At 32.6% G+C, this 20376-nt stretch overlaps 1 protein-coding gene across 3 annotated transcripts; it reads right to left on the bottom strand.

The window, feature by feature from the left end:
• Positions 1–5183: 5183 nt before the first annotated feature.
• Positions 5184–10186, bottom strand: LOC127873679 (uncharacterized). 3 transcript variants are annotated; one of them, XM_052417611.1, is made up of 8 exons: positions 9577–10186; positions 8225–8495; positions 7700–7975; positions 7254–7376; positions 6546–6594; positions 6329–6366; positions 5990–6072; positions 5184–5894 (listed from the first exon to the last, which is right to left on the bottom strand). In XM_052417611.1, the coding sequence occupies exons 2-8, from the start codon at positions 8394–8396 to the stop codon at positions 5646–5648; spliced, it is 990 nt and encodes a 329-aa protein (XP_052273571.1). In that variant the 5' UTR covers positions 8397–8495; positions 9577–10186; the 3' UTR covers positions 5184–5645. The 3 variants fall into 3 exon arrangements, with proteins under 3 accessions (XP_052273571.1, XP_052273574.1, XP_052273573.1); XM_052417614.1 differs by having other exon boundaries at positions 6546–6588; XM_052417613.1 differs by having other exon boundaries at positions 9694–10186.
• Positions 10187–20376: the final 10190 nt, after the last annotated feature.

Below are 20376 nucleotides of genomic sequence, written 5' to 3'. Positions count from 1 at the left end.
ATATAAGCCTTGATAGTTATCCCACAGAAAGTTTTATTTCAACAACACGGCATTTGCAAATATTTGATCTTAACTGGTTTTCGTACATGAACACACTAAAACCATCAAAATAGATAACAATTATTAGGTCTGTCCTCAAAAGTAAATCTAGGTCGGAGACTCAGAAACATTAATATGTTTTATATGTTGCCGTATTCTATTCTCAGGCATAGAGATCAGCATGGGCATTATCATCTCTTCTTGCAATTTCTGTTACTGGGATCTATTTAGCCATACTGTCGTTGTCATGGGAAGTTTTTCACCATGTGAAGCCCCATACAATTATTGCATCAACGTGGTAAACGTTGTAGTTTGTAAATCCGGATGTTTCAAAGTTAAACTAACTAATTCAAATTTCAAATTTAAGTTAATTTTTCTCACAGCCAAGTGACATACTGCTTTATTTGGAATCAAAATACATATCAAAGACAAATTAACAGTCAACGAGGAATTTTAATCTTTTATATCCTTATACAACTTTAAGATACTATTTTAGAACAAGCACATGCATAGTAACAAATCTTAGCGACCAATCAGAAGGGCCGATATTATGAGAACATGATACATGATACAGATTATTAAAGGGAGCTAAGTCTAGCCAATATTTTGTCAAAACAATGCCGATTTAAATGAACTTTTCGTTGTTATGAAAAAGAAAACACATTTAACTATAGATTGACATATAACACAAGCGTGTTTTTGTATGTGTTCACCTCCTAATTTCGTATGTATTCATAATATTCACACTACGGATAGACATGTTTAATAGTGACACTAACTGCATTATTTAGTGGTGTGTGTCCGTCAAACATCAGTTACTTGCTCTTAACACGTCTAATAAATACTAGACCAGCCACCTAAAATTATCACGAAGCACAATGAATGCCCTCAAGTAGTGGCTGTTGTTTGAAGACATGACATTGCATGGAAACAATGTATCTACAGTTAGCCCTTCATCATCCGCAGAAGTATTTTTTCGGCGTGCTGTATTAAGCCAGCTTTTCACCTGACCTGACCGTTGTAAGTGTCCAATAATATTCAAATAAAATTTCCAGCGGCTAGGTACGAATGAATACACTTCATTTATTCCATTGGCTGAATGAGTATAACACCAAAACATTGGAAACATATCCGCGTCTTTGTAACACTGTGATACTGCATGAAACAATTTTGTCTCTAATGAAAAGGCTCAATAAATAGAACAGTTTTACAATCAATTCTCGACATAAATACAGTTTGTGCGTTCACCTTTTATTTTCAGAGAATTACCAGCGCAAAAGCGTTTAAACTAAAGGCTATGTTCTCATATTTAGTACTTACTTCCATATTTATGTCAACATGTTAACATGTAAAAGTATAAAGAGCAGTGGAAGCGAGGCCTCACTTTAATGCATTGCATTTCAACCCGCGAGGTTTCGTGTCAATTCGCGGACTCTATCCGTGAACTAGGTGACCTGGAATTTTCTCTAGGATTGAAATATGTTAAATCAAGATATTCAGCAATATAATTAAGATATGTTAATAATAGATTATTAATGTGTTTTCAACAATACAATGATAAATATTATTTTAGATTAAGTTAACAATAATTATTCCACCATATTGACTATTGTATTAAGCATGAGCGCGATGATTCTCGAAACTGTTAATAATCGAATCATATAGCAATGTCCGACAAACCACTTAAAAAGGTTTGTTCGAAGAACGCGCCTATAAATACGGATACTTCTCGTGTGGTCGGTTGACTCGTATGTTTTAATTTCACTTCCATTCTTCTTTTGGTTTTCTGTTTTGTATCTAAAGGTTTATGACCAGCAATATGTAATAATGTAAAATAAGCCGCGAAAATTCCGCGTAACATCCCTTACTGCGTGTGATGCAGCTAAGAACTGCACAGAAAAAGACATTCGCTATCATTGATCTCATTCATTTAACTATCAACGCCGTTTATCTTTTTTAAAGATATTTCTTGTTTATTTTATTTTTGTCAAATGGTATTTCAAAGGGACCAAAAGATATCTATTAAAATGTCTAATTTATTTTATAATATTTAGCTTTAAAATAGGATTTAAACGAAATACCCTTAATTAAGAAATCTTTGAAACCATCATCAAGTAGTATTCTATTAATGATTTCTATTATATTCACCTCTGCGAAGAAGGGGTTCAATGCATGTGCATTAAGTGTCGTCCCAGACTAGCCTTTGCAGTCCGCATAGGCTAATCAGGGACGACACATTTCGCTTTTATGATATTGTTCGTTTCATGAAAGTCTCTTAGGAAAAATCAAGTTTCGGGGCAAAGTGTCGTCCTGGATAAGCCTGTGCGGACTGCACAGACTCATCCGGGACGACACTTTACTCACATACATTAGACCACCTGTTCACAGAGCGCGGCTTATTTGTATTCTTAATATAATCCGATTATAAATTTCATTCAGATCAGTTCAATGCATAACACGCAGGTTGAGCAGGTGATGTAGTTTTGCGATTTTTTTAAACGGATAGGTAATCGAGAATTGCTAAAAGTATTTGTTTTATGTAAACAGCATTTTTTTGTATATTAAGGTGAACACAAATGACTTAATTAGATATTAACTTTAACAATATATGTTTATGTAACATATATTTTCCTACTTTTAATTGAACAACACACATGTGTAATTTTTAACAAGTTTATTATCGCATCGAATAGCAATTTAAAAAAATAAAGTCTGTTTCAAGAAGTAATGGGATTTTAGTCGAGTATGTCATATCTTTGTAAAAAGTTGACGGTGTTGTGAACAATATCAATAATTAGGTATATTAACGTGAAATTTTCATCTTAAGCTTGCAATAACTGAACAACGGCATTTTAGCAAACTTTATTGCAATATTTAAAACAAATTAGTCTTCGAGAGGAAAAACGGCGTAAACAATATTGAGTTGTAGGTGTTTGTGATTATCGGATCCCGAATTCTTCGGTCATGAATTAAAAACGTCAAGATTCTTTTAAATAACATGTCTGACCCATATTCAATGTGACATTTACATAAATGGTTTATCTGAAATATTCGACGTATACTGCCACTTATTTTCAGCATCATAAACCTTATTATCATTTATTCACGGAAACAAAGTCAGAATAACAGGAAAAAAGTACATTACATTGTTTTAAAGAATATGGAAGTCTTATGAGTAGAAGTGTTAAAGAAAATGTATTTTTCTCAGCAGAAGCAACTTTAGTTGCATTAATAAGTTGTTAACGTCTAACAAACGTGCACTACCAAGTTTATTTCATTTTATTGAAAGGTGTGACATTTTATAGATCAAACAAGATCCTTTTGAGCTTTTCATAAAAGGAACACTAATAATGAATTCGCTATAATTACGCATCTGTATTTTAATGTTTAAGAAAAATACATAATTAGTTTATAAATATATGTTCACCATTTATTTTCAATACTATCGAAATAAAGCCAGGACACCGAATCAAAAGTCAATGGTACGTTTTGATCTTAATTGCTCACGTGAATAGGATATTGTGTATTGCTATTTATAGAGCACTTATGTGGGTTAAATAAAATAGTTCCTTATAGGAATGAAGAAAACCATATATTTGTGACACACAATGACTACTAGCTAGCCTTCATTATTATCTTCAATGCTTGTGTTATGTTTTATTTGTCAAAAATGTGTTGATAGCTTTGTTATACCATCGTAGGGAAATGATTATTAACAGTTAAATCCCCAAGTTATTGCAACAGCAATTGCTGAACATTACACCATCGTTGTTACTTTGCATTTCCTGAAATGAGACAATTTTCCCATTTCATTTTGGCTTTGAATTCTTGTGATGCATAATTTTCTCAAAAAATCAAGGTCGAAACCTATTTGTAGTCAGCTACGCCGGAAAAAAATCAGCCGAGGCTTATCCTTTTAAAACTTACTTAAATTGGCCTTTGATCTTATTGTTTGATAACGAAATCTTCCTGTACACTGCGGGAGAATTCATTACGAAACCTTCATGAGTGCGAGAAGACATAACCGCAATTGTCGCAGATGTCAATAACAGTTTCAGCATACCAAGCCCAGTATTTATTCAATAACGTTACTTGAAATCCTCACGAGTTTTCATTTTCTTTTCAAATGTGCCACGTGATGATTTAAAAAAATGCTTCATTGTTATTGCATTGTGATATCCTGCAAAATTATTCCCTTCAAAGCAAAACAATATCACATCTTAAAAGTAATTTTTAATGCTTCATTACGAGAATACAAACACAGTGTTACTACTCACTCTTAACGTAAAGCCATGATAACTCTGAGTAGAAAGTGGATTTTATTTGCTACATCAGCATAGTTTGCCAAAAATGGCATATTTCCACCTGTTGATAATAATACCCTTAAATCTGTTTATACTCCTTTTTTTTTACAGATTTTAATAAGCATAAATGTTCAGATTGCTATAAAATAGCAGTCGAATGATGTCATGCAAGAAAGCTGTATCTTTTGTACTGTTATTATGTTAAAATTGATGGCATCAATTTGATTAAATAATTTGCGAAAGAGTACCAGAGGGGTATGATTTTAGTGTGTTACGAATAAAGCTAGGTATTTTATTCCCGATATCGTTATGTGTCAGTGGTACACTATTGCGAAGTGTACTGATATTTGATTCTATTTAAATTATATAAATATATACTTAATATTGTACCATGTGTCCACGTGTCTGTCCTTCATATTAATCAAAGGTAAAAATCCTTTGTTGATATGGTATGACAAAACTTTTGAAAAAACCCCCAAACACACCAACATTTACAATAAATATGTTATTGACTGCCATCGTTATGGTATATTGATATGTGTGTGTTTGACATATTGTTCACCTATTTTATCATTTTCTTAAAGATATAGGAACAAGGAACTCCAGCAACATGATCAGAAGAAAACAAAGTGTCAAGATGTGTCCGTAAGTTTAGGAAAATGACCCAAAATGAATACGGCATTGAACGTTAACATATTAATAAAGCGGGGGACATTGTTTGGGAATGGTAAATCAAAAGCATGGGGGTTAACAGGTTGAATGGCCTGCCAACCCTTAAAATTAAGCGTAAATAAATATGGGTCTCATATTATTCAGCTTTAAAGAGAAAACACAAACAAAGACAAGTACTAATGTTTTATTTAATTGCTCCTTTATTTGTGAATGGTGTTACATTAACGAGTCTAACTGTTTTCATGAACTATTCACGGTAAGATATAAAGTTTAAATAGTTGATACAATTAAACTTTTTAAATTATTGTGTTCGCTTTTCTAAGATATTAAAAAAGATGTAAAATATATTAGCCGTGCTCTGTGACAAGGGGGTTTAATGCATGTGCGTAAAGTGTCGTCCCAGATTAGCCTTTGCAATTCTAACAGGCTAATCAGGGACGACACTTTCCGCCTAAACTAGATTTTTGCGAAGAAGAGACTTTCTTTAAACGGAAAATATGATAAAAGCGAATAGTGTCGTCCTTGATTAGCCTGTGCACACTGCAAAGACTTATCTGGGGCGACAGTTAACGTATATGCATTAAACCCCTTTTGCACAGAGATGGTCCATATGGAATACTAGCACACTAACTACTCGTTAGCATAATGTTTCTGATGTGATATTGCAGTAGATTGTTTCAATGCCGTGTACTTGGCAGGCGAATCACGCTCCGATATGAGCAAATCATCGTATCCTGTAGAATTCGTTATTTGTGTTGCTCCCATTCGAGATGAATTTTCTGAGGTAGACATCGTTCGAGACAAGCGTGTGGCTACAGGTGACAGTTCTACCGTCGTAGGTATTGGTGTAAGGTAGTATGGTGTTTTTGGATTTGTGTTCTGAAGTGATACATTACATTTTTTAGACTTCAATTTGATATACAAATGTAACTTATAAAGTTAATTTCTCGTATTAAACAGCAGATTAGGTTTACCTGGTGTGATGTTTCACTTAGCTGCAGGTTGTCTTCAATCTCGTCATATTCATGATCGCAACTATGATCGTCAACCATGGGTTCTAAAAAATAAAGCAGGTATCAGTGATATTTATGCTAAGTGTTTAATGTTTAGCATAGTTGTGGTGCTCTTACAATTGATTTAGTAATTCAACATTAACCGCTTAATGTTCCATCCGTAAATACTCTGCTTACATCATATGTGCCATCACTGTCATAAGGGCGTGCCTTTGATAAAATTTACATAAAATACAAGTCTGGACGTGGGTTTTTAATTCAACACCATTAATCCAGTTCGTACAATATGTTCATGGTTACCTGATTGTTCTATACCCGATATGCGGATTTCCTCTACTCTGAAATATTTTTGTATACACATTGAATATAGGAATATACTGAAAGTGTTATAAATTACATCGTTGAAAATAAGTATTTACGATATTTAACAAGTTAGTTTACACTGACTAGTAAGTAGAAAATCATCTTAATTTATCATACAAGGCCCGATAAAAAATGATAACAACGTAGTTGTTACCGTGAACGTGTATTCCGTGTCCTGACCATTGTTTCTTTCCTCCCTGCAAATGTTGCCATATAGTAATAACTACATTTCAATACCAAACGCGACACCGCTTTAGTCATTTAAATACGAAAACTTATGATGCAAGTACAACAAAAATAATCGAACCCCTATGTTAATGTATTTTATTAATTATAATTTCCATAAACATGTATCTGCCGAAGATATACGGTTAATGCATTAAAGACCGCCTTAAAGAATCGTTTTATTCGTACATCACGAAGAACACAGATAGCATCAAGTCAATAACAAAGGAAACAAAGTATAAATCAAAGTTAGAGAATTTAATACGGTTTTTGTATTTTAATTTGATTTTTTTAGATTAATTATAATGTAACAATTAAAGTCAGGAATTATTATCAGGAGAAAAAATCTTAATAACAACTGGCAGTCCTTTATTTAAGACAAGGGACCGATTGCCAATACAATACTAGGCGAACCATAACGACAGGACATTCAATACAAACTTGGTCGAAGCTGGCTGCTGTTATCGCTTTGAAACGGTCGATTGCTTTTGGGTTTAATACAAGTTAAATGACTCGAACTTCATAATAAAATATAATTACATAGTTTAATGATATTTTTACTGCTACTTTAACACTAATAAATCCGTTCAAGGGTTTATAACAACATTAACACACACTATTTCCTTGCACTTCTTACTTTTAAACAGTATGAATAATGCCATTCCAGCAAAGCACGCAACCGCAGAAACCGTCCCTATTACGCTATATGTTTGAATGGACGTTTCATCACGTGATGGTGTATGCGCTGCTATAGGTGGACCTGCAATATACAAAGAACACATGCTGTTTATGTTAACTAAACATACGGGTTGTTAAATTCGTATTATTTACCTCATTTTGTCTACTAATAAGACTTTGATAAAATAAAAACTAATACGCACATGTATGATAATGTTTTAGCATTCACATTTTTTTATTGGATTGTATTCAATAGTGTTATTGGTAGTTCTCAATCCAACTATCTTCTTTAAATGCAACTACATGCTGTAACATTGAAAACCCAATAGCGTTTTAACGTTTTGGAACATATGCAAAGAGTCATATTCATATGAGACTTAATGATTTTTTAAATCAATCGAATACCCAAGACATATAAGGTGGCGCTTGCGTTGAATACAGCGTTGTATTTCGAAGACACGACGAAGCACCTAACAATGGACATGTGATGTTGACGTCTGATCGAAAAATTGTAAGCGGTGTACTCAGATGTTGACGTTCGATTTATTTCAACATTGTCAGAGCCGATCCATATGGACAACATCGTGTCATTAGTGGAACAACTGATGTAATTATCAGGATGAACACAAATGCAGTCCGAACAGTCGACAGTGGTACAGGTAGGTTCTAGTTGTGGACCACCTGTGCAATTAGAATAACGGTATTAATAAAATGTGCATGCATATATATATATATATATATATATATATATATATATATATATATATATATATATATATATATATATATATATATATATATATATATATATATATATATATATATATACCACACGTATCAAATTTGTGTGTGTGGGGAGGGATACAAATGTCAACATGCTATTATTCAAACAATACTGACATAATGTATTATCAACAGTGTTTTCAATACCTGTTAATAAATCTATTTCATTCGTTTTTTGTATAGTACTGTTGTCTTTATATTCAAGATAGTACTTCGCTTGATGTGCATTTTTGAAAAAAGTGAACACTATTCTTTGTTCATATGAGTCGATCTGCGCGTCACCACCATATCGTGATCTCCACCACTGAACGGCATCCATAACTTCTTTGAACCCTTCAGGTGGATAGAATGCAATCTTTCGCGATGTCACCAATGCGGGATGGATAGGACATCACGTGAAGTATTCCTTTTGATCTTTCTGAAAGTACGATGTTTCATAAGTACCATTATTATTGGTAATGACATTTACCACAAGAGCTGCAAATATGTCCAACGACGATTAAAAAGACGCATATGTGCTTTAAGAAAAACGGCCGATCACTGTTTGTTCGAACATCGTTATCCTTGATATTACCATTTTTTCTTTTGATTTTATGCGGCTTATGCTTTTGCGAATTATCTCTATTTTTAACTCTGTAAGAAGTAGGTCAATGTTCACACCTACTAATCAGACTCTTTGATTTCAAAAGCGTATTTTTGTTATATGCTTTTACAAGTTAGCAAAGTAAAAATCTACAATATCGTCGACAAAATAGCTTTTTTAGGTTATCTTTTTTGTTTTTCTTTATCACATTAAAAAAATGAAAGTTTAATTTCTCGTTACAATTATAAAAATGATAATAATTACAAACATATTATAACAATAGTATAAATACTACTACTACTACAACTACTACTACTATTACTACTACTACTACTACTACTACTACTACTACTACTACTACTACTACTACTACTACTACTACTACTACTACCACTACCACTACTACTACTACTACTACTACTACTACTACTACTACTACTATTACTACTAATTACTACTACTACTACTACTTCTACTACTACTACTACTACTACTACTACTACTACTACTACTACTACTACTTCTACTACTACTACTACTACTACTACTACTACTACTACTACTACTACTACTACTACTACTACTACTACTACTACTACTACTTCTACTACTACTACTACTACTACTTCTACTACTACTACAACTTATGATAAAAATAATGATGATACTAATAATAATTAATAAATAAATAATAATAATAATATTACTCCTACTACTACTACTACTACAACTACTACTACTATTACAACTACTACTTCTACTACACTACTAGACATTTTCTCTGCCCGAGCACAGTGTGTTCAGTGGTCCCTAACTAATTTTAATTGTACATGGCAGGGCTATACATCTTAAAATTCTTATTATATAAATTTTGTTCGATTTCTCGAAATTACTTGTTTGACTGCTACATTCATACCAATTAAAGGTTTAGATTAATCACATTTAGTTTAGCTCAAATCACGGAATCCTTAAACAAACACCATGTCCGATATCCAACAACATTATGGGTCGCCCTCCGAGAATACGGGGATACCTAATAGCTCCAGACGAACAATATTAGACACGTGCCCATTGTCCTTAACGTACACCACGGCATGGCGCCAGGACGAGTTCACGTTGGTGAGTTCCATGAAGACAGCCTGTCCCGACTCGTACACCGTCACACGTTTAGTTTCTATTTCACGTATAGACCTTGCTGCGTTGAAATGAACTTGCCATTGTAAAGCATTAACATCTATTCTTGATGGTTGATACACAGGTACAAATATGAACTCTATGTTTCCTCCTACGATCAATGGGCTATTAATAGCAAGATGGCCCAATTTATTTGCCCCGACGAAAATGCCCAGCAGATAGAATACTTTGATAAAAAGCATTATTTTATGAACGCAACAGTTAAGCTCCATGTTTATTTGTTTTTACACATTCCACATAAGTTCATTTAAACAGTTATATATGTAGAGTTCTTTTTTAAACAAAGTTATATATTTCTAAAAACAGTTTAGTTCTGTTTCATGTTCATAATTGTTTCTTGTTCATGCAAGAATATAAAATACGGAAGATTATAGAGACCATTTCCTCCTCTGGATATACATATGACAATCATATAAAAATAACACCGCATCTGTTTGTATGTTCCTTGATAAAGTGTGTATACAGGAATTTAATGTCAACATTTTACTTTGGAAAAGTTTGAACGTTTAGTAAAATATATGTCGTAAATTTCAGATGTTGTTTTGTTCAATGAACTACAATTTACATTCCTTTCTATGCAACGCGTATTATTTGAAGTCACCATGCATGTAAATTTGTCCTTAACTTTTACAACAACGAATGTTTAATTAAAGAATTTTCTACTGAAACTGGCAAAGTATATCCAGAAATCATGTCAGCTTCGAATTGAAGAGTTAAAAACACACACTGTTATAAATGGTCCGTCACTTTTCTGCGTCGAAAGTAGAAAATGGTAAGTAGTAACAATAAGGCAAAACTAAATGTGTTTCTTTTTCGGTTGCATCGAGTATTCGCTCGGTTGTCGGTATTATCCTTATACACGAATTTTCTTAAACGAAGGGTATTTTAAAGTTTACCAGTTATTTAATATAATACATTGTCCCACATCAGACTCAATTTACAAAATAAAAAAAAGAAGCACAAACCGTTAGGGTTTCATATGTTTTAAAATCATGGTATATTTCAACGCAACCTTGAGCATAAAGTCAGGAGCATTCGCATGTGTTAGTTAAGAAATAATCGAAGGGTAACCGTTGGTTATTGCGGTAATAACCAACGGTATGGAGTTCCGATGCGTAGGAATTAAACCACGAGGGCGCAGATCCGTCGAGATCCAAAAGCCATTGGTAGCTGGAAATATTATTGGAATTAAAAAATGTTTTATACATGTTTTATGTTGCGCTTCCGATAGGAAAAACTCTGGCAATTCATAAAATTTGCAATGATATGTGTACAAAAGGAGGTTATGCAAAACACAGGACTTTTGGACTCTTGCTAAACTCATCTTTGCACAAAGTGCTCATGGTCAATGTGAGCTTTAAGTGTACATTGATGCCCGTCGTTCGTCAGTGCGAGCGTGGGATACTTGCGTTTACTTTTTCTTCTAACAACTTTCTCCTTATTAACATCTGGTAAGATATTAACACAACTTCAAAGTAATGATAATTGGGTTATATCCTTTTAAAATTGTTAAAATCTTTTCGGTCTATTTTGTAGCTAGGTGACCATAGTTAAAAATAGATTTTAAAAATACAATGCCAAAACCTTGTTCTCTTAAACCACAATGATCGTGGGTTTTATATTTGGTATGTATAATTGTCTTGCAGTCCTCTACTAAGTTTGTTCAAAATCCCTGGGACCAAAGCTTACCACGCCCAAAGAGTTACGTGATTTTAATAGACATATATAGTTAATCAATTAAAAATATTCTTCAAAGAAACCAAGATGGTCATGCATTTTATATTTGGTGTACAAATCGTATGGTGTTCCTCCACAAATTGAAAATACTGCATATCGGTTATAAATTGGCCCGGTCCAGTGAGCGACTTGTTTTCCTTGCATGCATATGCATATATATTAAAATAATTATCTCTGAAACCGCAAGGACACAGGTTTTGGTATTTGGGATTTAACATTTTATAGAGATTCTTTAACAAGTTGTTAAACCCATGCCCATAATAGCTGGCAACGCCAATGCGTCACAAGAACAATGTAGACTGATATAGTAAATTTTATATTATCTCTGAAACAGCAAGGGTCAAATGTTTACTATTTGGTCTGTAACATATGGTCTTCTAACAAGTTTGTTCAAATCATGACCCTCGGGTAAAAAATTAAACCGCCTTAGGCTACTTCCTTTTTTTAAATGCATAGAAAGAACGCTTTAAACAAAACTTCTTCTCTAAAATTGAAAGGGCCAGAGGTTTGTTATTTGTCTTGTTACATCCCATAAATTTCTTTTAACCCTTTGGGTCAAACTAACATCGCCCCATTGTCACAATATTTACATATACTTACATAGTAAATGCAAATCTTACTCACTGAGATAGCAAGGGTTTGGTGTAAATATTTGGTGTGCGACATTGAATGTTGGGCATCTGAAGTTTTTCAGATTATGCTCATGAGGTAACTGTTGGCTCCCCCTTAGGGTTACTTGATTTTCTTTAATTGTTATAAAAAAAATAAATTCTGATACTTTCTGAGACTTTTACAATAAATTTATTACAAAATGACTATTGTTGACTGATAAAAATTTCACCATGACCTAGCCTCTTTGCAATACGCACCATGCATGTTTGGAAAGTAATGGCCATAACATCTTGAAAACTAAAATATTAAAACAAACCCTAGGTGTTGTAACTCAAACTATTCACCTTAGAAATTGCACACCTTCATTAATTGCCATTTACAGGAGATAAAAAACACTAGAAACCACTTTAACAATTTAGTGGATTGATATGTGTCAATATTACTTCTATTAAGTACCAAAAAGCATTTTTTTAAATGAAGTGTAAAAATTCTGTGCATCATGCAATCAACCACGGCCACTTATTATCAAACTCACATCATGTAACCTTGTCAGGATTTCCAATATACACCTTCAAAATTTACCACACACAATTTTTTAGTGAAGTTAATTCAACGATTATGGCCTTAACTTTTCAACCATGTATGCCGATACATGTATATTGAAAAGTATCATGGTAATGAAGAAATTTTACATTAAAAAATGCCATTTTTATACTTTACACATAAATAATTAAGTTTCCCATGTGTGAACAATGCACTTGACGATGAAAGGGGTTAAACTTGTGTTTGATCCGAACAAACAATATCCTACACCGTGATCTCCGTGTATGAATAGCAGGCAATCAATACCATATACGAGAGGTACTAGAAAAAGAAAAGAACAAACTACCGCATGACTTTTTTGTAAAATAAAACGCAGTTGTTTCCCTTGTATTTCGAATTTAATAAATACTAACGCATGATCGTTGTGAAAAAACACAATTACGCACGATCCCTGGAACATACATATACACACAATCCTCTTTGAAATCGCCTCTTCAATCAGAGCATTGAAAGTAAGGTTTCGTCCAGTCAGATAATGATTTTGAAACCGACTTAGCTGTTAACGATAGTCTGAACTTAAAATATGGAAGTAGTGCTGGAACGTTAAGAACTAAACGAAAACTAAAACAAGGGCTCAGACAACATTGCCGTTGACATACCAATAACGTACGAAACACACATACAAGTACCAATTAAGTCGCACATATCTTCGGGTTTCCCTGAAATTTAAGGCATGACTGGATACTAAACTTTGAACTGCATACACGGCTGCGCATGTTACGCGTTACATCAAACATCTCGACATAGACGTACGTCTCGATTTTTGTGGCAAACGTTGTTTCGGCGAAGCTGTCTAATCCAGCTTATCACTTTAAATGACCTTTTACCTAACTCTAGCAGACCCGAACGAAAACACGTCATTTAGTTCATTTGCTAATTTAAGCACAATCACACAGAACATCACCGCGTCGTTGTAGTAAAGGATCTAACACTGTTCATTGTAGAGAGATGCGGACAAATTCCATCCACAAGACTTTAAGGGTCAGAGCTGGGTAATTTAATCGTCAGAGGAAGACGGAATGTACTATATATAAACGCCTTATGTTGATAGGATAGCATTGAGAATTTAAGAGAAAGAAATTAATGAAAACCTATCGGTCAATACCATTTGTCTTGTATCTGAAGACAAAAATACCCAAATAGTATAGTGTACATGATAGAATGGAAATCCTTTAATTATCTGGTCACACATGTGTGACGTATGCAAGAAAGAATAGGCCACCGTCATTTGCAAATTTGCTATAAATTACACAGTGTTACGTCAATTTTCTATCGCAAAGTATCGTGGTTTGATGTTCCATTTCCATGACGCAATGATATTTTTAAATATCGGCGTCATGCAAAAATGGGTCTAATGTAATAATAGTATTAAACAAGTGAGGACACAATTACTGTGATCTCAAACAGTCAAATCGACGAACACTTTTATGAGGTTTAATATAAGTGTACTTCATAACAAACATTTCATGGGTTGTACATGCGGATATGTTCTGCCTGTATTTCAAAGTAAGGATATACGCCATATATTAAAATAAAATATTTCTTGTTCCTTCTCCCAAAATCCCCAAAGAGTATCTTATTCCGCATCAAATGAGCTGAGTGAAAACTGCTTCGACGTCTTTGCAAGTGTATTACATTTTCGTTGTAGCTGTTTGAATTAATATATCGATTAAATTCCTTTCGCGGTGCATGTTGTAATTTAAACATGTTCAGTTGGATATAAGGTTTAACTAAATAATAGTGGCTTTTGTCTTATGTATACTGATAACCCAAACCTTAACACACAAGAACACTTAACGTAAAATGTCTTAAAACAATTATTTACCGACGTGGTAACCGTTTCGATCATAGTTAGCACGCGATGTTATAGATCAGCAACCTTTGAGTAAGAAACAGACTGGCCAACGATTCTGCTGAACTTTTAACATGGAACATCCTTAAGTATGTATCTATATGACAATAAACGTTGTTTTAACACTGAACCGTGTGCTTATTTCAGACCTGTCACACTTTTCACAAATATTGATAAGGTAAATTTTGTATGCAAATCAAGGTCTTATCTTGTCAGAGTAGAAGATGAAAAATATAAATAAATTAATTAATAAATAATAAATGAATAAATAATTTTTGTATACACTCACTTTTTGACAGCTTATGATATTCACAAAGAAAACATAAGAATCACAACGCAGAACACAAGTGGTCTTAACTATGCAGCAAATACAAAAGCTACATACTAACAACACAGGTCAGCAGAATAAATAGATTAAGTTACATTCAAACATGCTAGTACGAAGAATGATTGAAGTCAGTTCAGCTACTAATATATGATTTTGCAGTCATTATACTCATGAAAACTGCTCATTGGGCACATTGGGTGACGATATAAAGACGTTTTACCTAACACGGATTCGATGACCACCTTTAGATCTCCCAGAAAGACACCAAGTACTGGTTCTAGTCCCAGGAAACGGACCCGAGAGCGTTTCAAATAAGCCTTAGGCTTTCTATGCAATCGAGGTAAAATCAATAGGTTTAAACTAACACGTTTGTTTTGTAATTCAATGGTCATTTATTGAACTAGTAAGATATGGCCATAGCGACGCTCATTGTAACTTTATTGCTACCTGTTGTTATTATATCATTTATAAAATCACACTGCGTTTCACTGTCGAGTGTTATTTTTATTGACTTGATATTCACGTTCTTATATTTTACCTAATTGTGTATGCGACTTATACGTTCCTTTGTGTTAATTTCAAAATGGAAACTTGAGTTTCGTTAATTAGTATTGTTTACAGTAAAACTATGTACTTGGCAGTACTTTATATCTCGGATTGCGGAAAACATGTCATTGAACTTTATACAATAGCTAAAGTTTGATCCATTACAGGCAATCTGGAGGCACATTATATTGAATGCCTATGCGTGTTGCCAATTAGAGAATCATAAAGGTCTTCCCATATCCCTTACTAAAGCTCGGGGAAGATTCGCAAGTTACTGACGTTAGCGAGTGAACTAACTAGTGGACAACTTTATTATAGAGAAACGCCTGGAGACTGCAGATAGAAGTTAATGACCACATTTATTACCATGTATCATACTACTACATAAATATCTGAAATATACCGCCGCCTGATATTTTTGACGATGATGCTTCAGCAGCTCGTCTAATGTTATCTTTTTTTATATTCAATATAATACATACAATGTATACATGTATATGATCATAAAACAAAGTGATTGTACAAAGCAATAAAGTTCAGACATGTTATACAAGATATGCTAATATGTATACTTTTTTTGGTTTCCTTAAGATTAAAAAAAAACACAAAAAAACTGGGTTAATATATTTTTTCTTTCGTTGTATGTGACAGGTGTTTTTTTTAAAGAGAAAAGAAAAGAACAACAGAAGAATAGTTATGAAAAATGATGAGTTGTATAAAGTGGGAAGAAAGCATACTGGACTTGTGTGTTTTGTTGTATATTCACAATGATCTTATAAGATTGAAAAAAAAATATACAAAAATATTTTAGAAAGATAAACTAACATTAGAGTGAAATGTATATAAGTGGACAAACATTATGAGAGTTTAATCCGATTCCATTTTTGTTCAAAGAGTTGTAATGTGTCATTACTGAGGGCTATTTCTTTCTCAATTTGGATTTTTAGTTTAAGACAATGGACAAAACAATTACAATTTGATACTTGTTTTTTGTACTTCATGTTAAAGATAAAATATTTCATCAATATAAGAATAAAATTCACAATATTATTACAGTCTATTGATTTCAATGAGTAAATTCCGAAACTTACATTTAAGAAAGATAGTTTAACGTTTAGTTGCTGTTGTTTAAGAAAAGATACTAATTGATTCCAAATAGGCTGGATGTGTTTGCACTCCCCAAAAAGATGTTCTATAGTTTCGATGTTTTCACCGCAGAAGTCACACATATTTGAGTTAGATAATTTGCATTTAAAGAGATATTTATTTGTAGCTATAATTCTATGGATGTATTTATATTGAAAATTTCTCAGTGTGCTTTCAATCGTTGCTTTATATGGCATGGTAAATATGTGTTTCCAATTTAGTTCATCTTCTTCGAAAAGGACTTGCCATTTATTTTGGGTTTTGGTGTTTTCTGTTGGGTTTTTAATTTGTAGTGTGTAACATATTTTATTCGTTTTGTTTTTTCTTCCAACTATGTTTTCTACGAATGTTGTGTGAGTACATGGTGTATTTTTTGTATTGATTTCAGATTTAATATGTATGGGTATGCTTTTGATTAGTGTGTAGTTCTTTAGAAAATTATTTGAAGGTATTCCGTATATGTAGCATATATCATCAAAAGAGTAGAAATCCTTAATTCTGTAGTCATATAATTGGTCGACATATTTAATGCTTCGTTCAAACCAATCTTTATAGAAAAACGTCTTATTATTTGAAGTTATGTCTTTATTGTTCCATAAAATAGTTTTACTGCTGGTTTGGGTTTCTAGGTTATGAGTCACATCACTCCATGCTTATAGAACATCAGACAGAAATATGTTTTCGTTTGCAATTTCATGTAAGATAGTATTGCTGATGTTACATTCAAAGATTAAGGAGTCACCATATTTTTTAAAGAATTTTCTGGTAGAATATTTTCCATTTACTCGTATTGGTATTATCTAGGTATCTTTTAACCCAGCTGCATTTGATTGCATTCAAGAATGAGTCAATGTTCGTTAATTGGATACCTCAATTTTTTACAGATTGAATTAAATTAGTTCGTTTTATTTTATCATGATTACCGTCCCATATGAAATTAAATATTGATGATTTTATATCGTTTATAACATCATTTGGTGGATTTGGTAGAACTGTTAATACATAAATTAATTTAGGAAGTGAAAACGTTTTCAATACTGTGTTTTTTCCGATATGTGTAAGTTTACGGTGATGCAATGATTTTAAGCAGTTTTTAAAATTCTGTAATTTAGGTAGTATGTTTTTAATAACTGTATCCTTTTCATTATTTGTGAAAGTAATTCCTAACGTTCTGGCTTCATCGGATGTCCAATTAAATGTAATTTCTTTTTTATATTAGGCAGTACTTTGTTTTAATTTACCTACTCGTAACACAGTACTTTTACTTTTGTTTAGTTTAAGACCCGATGTCATTCCGTAAAGGGTTAGCGACTCTATTTGGTTATGGAAAGAATCGTAATTGTCGTTTAAAAAATAAGTTGCATCGTCAGCAAATAGGGACTGTTTGATTTCTTCGTCAGGTTCTAGTGATATGCTTTTTATGCGTTTATTTAATTTGATGTGATGTGATAGATACTCGATGCAAATAATAAATAGCGATGATGAGAGTGGACATCCTTGCCGAACCCCTCGTTCGATGTTAAAACTAGAAGCCATTGTTAATGATTATACTGTTAATATCGGTATAGAATAGTTTGACCCATTGAATGAGCCTTTCACCAAAGTTCATATTTTCTAAGCAAGAGAACATAAATGAATGATCAAGCGAATCGAATGCCTTTTCAAAGTCTGCAAAGAATATTAGACCAGGATTATGTAAATTATTGAAATAGTTTATGCAATCTTGGATAAGACGAATGTTTTCACCAATGTAACGTCCTTTTATGAAACCAGATTGAGATTTTGAAATGATTGATGGTAATATTTTTTTTATTCTGTTTGCTATACTTTTAGTTGTAATTTAATAATCATTGTTTAGTAAACTAATTGGGCACCAGTTCGATAAGGATTCCAATTTTTTTTCAGGCTTTGGAATGAGTGATATAATAACTTGTTTTTGAAGCGTGGTTAGGTTTTCATTATTATATGAATAGTTTAATGAATTAATTAAATGTATTTTGATATCAATCCAAAATATTTTATAAAACTCAATGGTGATGCCATCAGATCCTGGACTTTTCTTATTTTGCATTTCTTTTAGTGCTTATCCACATTCATATTCATTTAGTAATCCGTCACACAATAGTTCTTCTTGATTTAAAGCGTGATGTGTATTTTTAAAAAGGGTGTTATTTTCAACATTTTTTCGTTTATAGAGGGTTTCGAAAAATAAACGTTGTTCTTCTAGTATTTGAGTTCTGTTTTTTATATCTTTGTCATTGACTACTAATTTATGTACAGTTTTTTGTTTACTTCTACGTTTTTCAATGTTTGCGAAGTATTTTGTATTTTTTTTCATTGTGTTCAACATGCTGTGCACGCGCTCTTAGTATTATTCCATTGAGATGTGTATGATAGATTCCATCTAATATTTGTTTTTTTAATGTTATTTCATTTTCAATGTCGATGGTATCATTTGTGTTTGTTTGATGCAATCGTTTTTCAAGGGTATCAATGGTTTTGATGGTTTCAGTTTCAAGTCTGTGTGTTTCTTTTTGTTTAAATGATGTGTATCTAATTGTTGTGTTACGTATATTTCATTTAATTCCTTCCCATAAAGGGTTTGGGTTTGCATCTTTATTATTTTGAACTGTATTTAATATTTCCTGTTTTATTTGTGTTTGATATTGTGTATCTAATAAGATGCTGTTGTTAATTTTAAAGAATCCTGGGCCTCTTTCAGGTTGTATATTGTGCAGTGTAAGTTCAACTAGAGAGTGGTCAGTCATAAATCCTGGTTTTATGTTACATGTGTCAATAATGTTGCAAAGAGACTCAGATATTAAAAAATAGTCTAATCTACAAAATATTGTTGGTTTTGTGTTTGAGTGCCAGGGGAATTTGCTTTCGTTTGGACATATTGTACGCCAGATGTCTATGATATTGTAGTTTTCAATTATATTATTTAAAATGTTTATATTTTTAGGATGAGTATAAAGGTTTCCCTTCTTTTTATCTAATAACGGGTTAAGAACAGTATTGAAATCACCACCGACTATAATGTTTTTATCTTGGTTATTATTTATAAAGGATTGTAGTGTTTCGTAAAAATTGGAATCATCTATGTTTGGGCCGTAAACGTTGATTAATGTTAATTGTGTTTTGTGTATTTTAATCTCTAAACTTGCTTGTCTGCCAATTATTATTTCGTTAAAGTTATCGACTGTGATCCCTATATTATTTTTAATCAGAAAGGCAATGCCTTGTTTATTTGTATGTTGTCCAATAAGATAAATGTCACCGTCCTATTCATCCTTTAAGGTTTGTGCTAAAGTATGTGTCAAGTGACTTTCTTGTAATAGGCATATCCTTTTTTTTGTCTAACCATTTGAGGATTTTACTTCGTTTGTCTTTATTATTTAGCCCTTTTACATTCAAAGTAAATAATTTAATCATTAAAAGAGGTGAAGGGTGATGTAAGTGATAATGTGTATGTGCTTGTCCAGTTAGTTCTATTATAAAACATGTCCAGTTGGTTTTTATTTTAAGGCATTAGATGTTCACACATACAAACACATACAGAAAACATAAAAAAGGGAAACAACAAGATACATATCCCATAGAAATGAAGAAGTAAAAAGAAATAATAGCAAAAAGGTATAAACAATAACCAAACAAACATAAAAGAGAAATGATTACAATAAATGTTAAAGCAGCTC

Source organism: Dreissena polymorpha, chromosome 3, assembly GCF_020536995.1.
Source record: "Dreissena polymorpha isolate Duluth1 chromosome 3, UMN_Dpol_1.0, whole genome shotgun sequence".
In the NCBI taxonomy this organism is placed as follows: Eukaryota; Metazoa; Mollusca; class Bivalvia; order Myida; family Dreissenidae; genus Dreissena; species Dreissena polymorpha.
The sequence above is the reverse complement of the archived record's forward strand: the minus strand, read 5'-3'. Positions and strand labels throughout refer to the sequence as shown.